This window comes from Diabrotica virgifera, chromosome 1, assembly GCF_917563875.1.
Source record: "Diabrotica virgifera virgifera chromosome 1, PGI_DIABVI_V3a".
Taxonomy (NCBI): Eukaryota; Metazoa; Arthropoda; class Insecta; order Coleoptera; family Chrysomelidae; genus Diabrotica; species Diabrotica virgifera.
The window spans coordinates 162127923-162134504 of NC_065443.1; the positions used below are offsets into that span (position 1 = coordinate 162127923).

The 6582-nt window shown below is 37.5% G+C and overlaps 1 protein-coding gene across 1 annotated transcript; it reads right to left on the bottom strand.

Annotated features, from left to right (window-relative positions):
- Positions 1–3684: 3684 nt before the first annotated feature.
- On the bottom strand, positions 3685–6255 carry LOC126891877 (uncharacterized). Its single transcript, XM_050661218.1, has one exon. The coding sequence runs from the start codon at positions 6253–6255 to the stop codon at positions 3685–3687; it is 2571 nt and encodes an 856-aa protein (XP_050517175.1).
- Positions 6256–6582: the final 327 nt, after the last annotated feature.

Consider the following 6582-nt stretch of genomic DNA (forward strand, 5'->3'; position numbering starts at 1 on the left):
TAACTAAAATATTCAATGCATGTCTCAAAAACAGCCACTTTCCTACTCCTTGGAAAGTGGCCAACACCATCATGCTTTTGAAAAAAGGCAAACCCCCAACCGACGTGGAATCCTATAGACCAATTTCATTAATCAATACTCTGGGTAAAGTTCTTGAGCTAATCCTAAAAGAGAGGCTCAATGACTTTCTCGAAAACCACAATATCATACCAAAATTCCAATATGGATTCCAGTCAGGTAAATCTACTAAACATGCATTAATAGATTTCACTACCAAAGTTACTCAAACCATCAACGATGGTTCATTCGCCATAGCCACATTTCTGGATGTGCAGAAGGCTTTCGACCAGGTCTGGCACGACGGGCTTGTTCGGAAACTTCTGGACATCGGGCTACCATTGCAATTTACCAAAATTGTACACTCCTACCTCCACAACCGTACTGTCAGAGTTAAAATAGGCGATCAAAAGTCCACCCCATTCACTCCACAAGCTGGAGTTCCCCAGGGTTCAGTCCTAGCACCGCTGTTGTACATCATCTACAACAGCGACATCACTAACCAAAATATCCCAGGTACTCGGCTGTTTCTCTATGCAGACGACACGACTCTGCTCTCAACAACCTCTCGATACAACCCAAGACTCCTCTTCAGAAGAGCCCAGGCTCTGTTGGACGGCGTCGGCGAATGGTGTTGTAAGTGGAGAGTCACCCTAAACGCGAACAAAACAACAACAATTGTGTTTCGCGCCCCTTCTGTGTCAAATAGAATCATACGCAATGAAGACGACCAATATCCACTGAGACTGTTGGGAGAAAGGCTTGTTGTTAGCCCGACTGCGAACTATTTGGGAGTACTGTTTACCAGGACTCTCAACTGGGACGCAGATCTAAAGGCAACTTTAGATAGGGTAAGGAACAGGGCCAGACTTCTCAACGCTCTCTCGGGAAAAATTGGCAAGACACACAAGAAGACTCTCATTCACACTTACAAGACCTTTATTCGACCCGTCATGGAGTACAAATCATGTATCTACTCTCTTTGCTCAAGACAAAAACAAGAGAGGTTGTTGAGAACAGAACGCAGAATCTTGCGTAGATGCAACTATGAGCACTGGCGATATCCCTCAAACGAAATCCATAACATCTCGAACACCCCCAAAATCACCGAGAGAATAAACTCTCTGAACAGGAACTTCACAATTAAAGTAATCAACGGCCCCCCTTCCGACACACAAGAATCTCTCAAATGTTCCTGTTCATCTTCCGGCCACGTACTCTACCGAAAGCCCAAACGCAAAAAGATTCATGTACCGTCCGCTCTAATGCAAACATGCATTGACGAACTCCCGGTGGAGTACGAAAACATCCTTGAGGCTACCCCGTTAGCCTACCGTACCCACCTCTAACATTTCCTCATCCCTACCCCGAACAGGGAGAAGTTGGTTTTTTGCGGTTTCCCAACTTCATTGCACAATTATACCTGTTCGTCCCAAGAAAATAGCCGCAACTATTTTCTCCACTCGAACGCACACTGTCCACGCTGAACTCAAAGCCACCTCCTGACCGCCGACGAGGGACGCAGGTTCGCCTGTCGTTGTACAATGGTTTCTAGGGAGACTGGTCGAGAGCAAAGCACGGACAGTACACGTAAATGTCTATGGAACCAACAACAATCCATCAAACTTTCTTCTCTGTTGACTTCTTAGCCTTCTGGACACCACCGTCCGGCATAACCCAGGATCCAAGAACACCAGGACACGGCGCTTGCCCCGGTGTGTTTTTCGGACTGTTTGCTTTTGCCGCCAACACAATACATTCACCTCAAACCCTGAAGAGGACAAAATCCTAAACGGGGAAGCACATTGAACGCATTTCTTCTAAACATTATCTAGACAAGCAAATCAAACAATGTGGCATAGAGAGATTTCACCAGTTCCAAATGAAGCGCTCTGTATACTGCACACGTAAATAAAACTATCCACGTTTTTTCACCTCCCTTTAAATATAAGGGCCCTGCTAAATCTATACCTACAATCTCAAAAACCCCAGCATCGTTTATTCTATTAGCAGGTAAAGGAGCAAAAGGTGTTTCAATTTGTTTACTGTTTAACTTTTTACATGTGACGCATGAGTAAATTACAGAGTTTATAGTTTTCCTGGCTTTTATTAACCAAAAATTTTCTCTGATTATTCCTAAAAGTATTTTCGGACCAGCATGACAACTTTTTTCATGTTCTTCAATTAAAAGTTTTCTTACTATTGTATTTTTGCTTGGAAGAATTATTGGGTACTTAAATTCTTGTGAAAAATCGCCATATGCAAGTCTGGTTTTTAACCTTAAAATTCCATTTTTGTCTTCAAATATTTCGAACTTCCTCAATCCCTTTATATTTTCTGTTAAATTTTGAGTTTGTGCAAATTTTATTATGCATGTTTCAGCTCTTTCTAGTTCTTGAGCATTTAAGTAATCAAATTTGTTGCTTGTCTTAGCTTCTACACATGTTCTTCTTCTTTTGTTCCTAACATTGTGGTAAAATCTAAGAATCCATCCTACTAATCTCCGTACTTTTGAAAACTTTCCAAAATAATTTAACTTTTGACAAAATTCTTCCGAATTTTCTGCTAGATTAGTATTAACTAATTTCATACATTCTTTCATTGCTTCTTCTTCTGTAGCGCTTACTTCTCCTTTTGGCCACATATTTTCTGTTTCTTTGAGCCATTGAGGGCCCTTCCACCATTGTTTTTCCAAAAGTTGTTTCCCGCTACATCCTCGTGATAAAACGTCTGCAATATTCATATCACCTGGCACGTGGCGCCACTGATCTACTGCAGAATATTTTTTAATCTCTTTTACCCGGTTTCCTACAAAAGTATTCCAAAGACCCTTTGTTTTAATCCAGGTTAAGACAACCATCGAATCACTTCAGTAGTACGTTTTAAGCTCTGTAAAGTCTGTTACTTCTTTAACAGTTTGTAATAACCTAACACCTATTACAGCAGCCATTAATTCTAACCTAGGGAGAGTAATCGTTTTAACTGGACTTAAACGCGATTTTGCTAACAAAAGTTTGATTGAAATTGAATTTTGAAATTCTAGCCTAATAAAAACGCAAGCGGCATAAGCGTATTTACTAGCGTCAACGAAAACGTGAAGAGTTTTATTTATTATTAGGTTCTCTTCTTCTGGATATGCTAAATATCTATGTATGTTACAAAAATTGAGACATTTAACACTTTTTAACCAAATTTCGAAACGTTTATTGATATCGTCAGGTAATTTTTGATCCCACGTCAATTTCAAGCTCCAAGTCTCTTGTAATAATGTTTTCGGTATTAACGTAAATGGAGCAGTGAAACCAATAGGATCAAAAACTCTCTGCGTTGCAGATAAAATGCCTCTTTTTGTTCTAGGAATCTCGTCAAGACTGTCTAAATTTTTTATATCACACGCTAAAATGTCAGTTTGGTAATTCCACTGTATACCCAAAATAGAGATAACCTTATTTTCTAATTTTTCATTGACGCTAGAAACATACGTATCGTTATTTTCATTAAAATCCACCCCCAAAGATCAAATTTTGCATTCTTTAGAATTTCTGTTGACTCATCAATAAATTTTTTAAGTTCTGTTTCATTCCTAACGCTAGAAACACAATTGTCTACGTAAAATGCGTTAAGAAGTTAATTAGCTGTTTCTGTGTATGTTTTTTCCTTTTCTAAATGCAAATTAACTGTTGCTGCTAAAAGAAACGGACTTGGTTTTAGCCCAAAAACTACTCTACAATGTCTAAATATTTTTATTTCTCTTTTTTCATAGTTTTTCCACCACAAAAATCGTAAAAAATCCCTATCTTTCTCTGAAATGCTTATCTGCAAAAATGCCTTCGCTATGTCTGACGTTACCCCAATTTTATGTAACCTGAACTTTAAAATTAAAGGTATTATTAGCTCAATTAGATTCGGACCCTTTTCTAGTAAATCATTAAGAGAATTACCGTTACCATCCTTAGCTGACGCATCAAACACTGGTCGGATCTCCGTAGTTAAACTGGACTCTTTGACAACTGCGTGATGTGCCAAGTAGTGCGTATTCTTTTCCAACGGCTCTTCTTCTACTTCTTCAATGATTCCTGTATTTTCCCAATCTTGGAATATATTGTCATACTCTGTAAGCTTGTTCAGAGAAAGTAACCGTTTTGTGGTAGAAAAAAGTCGCTTTTCAGCTAAATTAAAATTAGAGGTTATAGCCGGATAACCTTCTGCCCATGGTAAACAAACTTCATATCTATTTTCACTATTTATCACAGTGCTTTCTTTAAATTTTTCTAAAGTGCGAATGTCTAACTCTTCTCGACATTTCGTCTCTGCTGGATCTTTTATACCCAGAACATCTAAACTCCATAAAGTACTCAATGAGTCAGTAAAATAAGTTGAAACAAACGTGTTTATTTTATTATTACTTTTTTGTGTCCCCATAACGGTCCAACCAAACTTGGTTTCCAAAGCTACTAAAGAATCATTTATGTTTACCAAGTTTCCCGTTATGATGTGACCAAACATGTCTGCCCCTATTAATAAATTAACCTCTAATTCTTTAGAAGCAGAATCATTTATATAAATATTTTTAGCTTTTAATAAATCTAGGACCTTTTGGTCAATTAGTTTTGGAACGTAATTGCAAATTTTAGATTGTTCCAGTAAAGATAACCCGATGCTGAATGAATTTTCTAAATTTTCTATACCTGCCTTAAACAAACGATGAATCTTTGGAGCTCCCTGCAACCCACCAAAAACACCTTGAACTATATTTTCTTGTCCAATTTTAGTTAACCCTAAATCTTCCGCGCATTTTGTAGTTATATAGGAACGTTGCGAACCCGAATCTAGCAGTGCCCTTACTGTCATTGACCTTTTATTATCAGAAATAACCCTAACATTGATCGTTTGCAGTAAAGTTTCAGAAGCGACAGTTGTTAATGTATTTTCTAAAGATTCTGATTTTTGCAAATCTCTATTTTTGTTTTCTTTTTCATGCAAATCAGGACACATTAATGTAAAATGCTTGCGAGCGCATTTTATACATTTGACAGTTGTTTTGCATGTCCGAAAATTGTGAAACTGCTTTAAACATGAAAAACAACTCCGTTTTTTACTTATAATGGATTTTTTCTGCTCTAAAGTCATTTTCTGAGCTTTAATGCAGTCCTGACTGGCATGTGTATTGCTTTCGCAAAAAATACAAGAAAACTTTTGCTTACCCTTGGTTTTTAAACTCTCTGTATGTAAGGTTTCTACAGTATACTTATCGTCAATACTTTTTGGAACTGTGAAACTAGACTGAGCAAGTTTTACACGCTCTTCGGCCTCCACTTCTGTTTTCAGGAACTCTAGTAGACCCTGCAACTCATTATTAAATTTTAAATTATTAGAAGCCCTATTTCTTTCCCAAATTTTAAGCAACTCATAAGGTAGCGCGGATTCAACAAGTGGCAAAAGCATCGCTGCATACTTGTCGCTAGTAACACCTAGTGTTCCCAAAGCCCTAAGCTGAGTCTCCAACCTATCATACAAAGTAGATAAAGCCATACCTGGGTCCTCCTTTGAGGTTTGTTGATTTAGAATTAAATTTAATAACTCCCTAACGTATACCTCAATTAAAATTTCGTCCCTTGCGAATCTATTTTTCAGTTGGTCAATGGCTATTTTATAATTTTCAGCGGAAGGTGGGAAGCTTTCGACAAGGCTTCTGGCTGGCGTGCCATCTTCTGTTGATTGGATCAGGTATTGGAACTTGTCTTCGTTTGGAAGGTCTGCGTCTTCATCGATTTTTCTAAACTGGCCCCAAAAATTTATCCAATTTTTGACATTTCCATCATATTTCTTTATTTCAAGTTTTGGCAGATGTAAATTTTTGACAGGTTTTTCATTTTTTGTACCTTTATTTTCTTGATCTTTCAAAGTTTTTAAATTTTTGATCAAGTATTCACATTCTATTCTAAATTTTCCTACCTCGTCACGAAAGTTTTCTTCATCATTTAATTCCTTGCTAATAGTTTCCGTGCTGGTTTCTTCTGCAAATAGAATGTCTTTTATGCTGTTGTCTAGAAGAAATACTCGCTCTGCTTTATCATCAACTTGTTGCAGGAGTCTTTGTATTGTCTTCTCGTCACTGGGATTCACCTCTTCAATTTCTTTAAAAACTTTTTTCAGGGATCCTTTTATTGTTTCCCTCTCTAGCTTTAGGTTCTGCATGTTTTACAATTAACCAGGGATGCCAATAATGTAATTTCTTGTGTGTTTTATTTATATTTTATGCCGAGAGAGAAACGTGAAAGTGTGACTTTTCTTATTAATTTATTTGACAACTTCTAAAAACAATATACTAATCGTAAAACTAAACTATATATGGTTTCCCACAACAACGTATCATATCTAGTGTATATATTAGATTCTAGTGTCCCAACACAAGTGAAACGCACTGACTTAACAATCGGGCCATACTAAGTCAACTGAACCACCATCTGAGCAGACGATTGTAGAGGAAGGATAATTAGGAGACTAGAAGGAACTACAGCATGT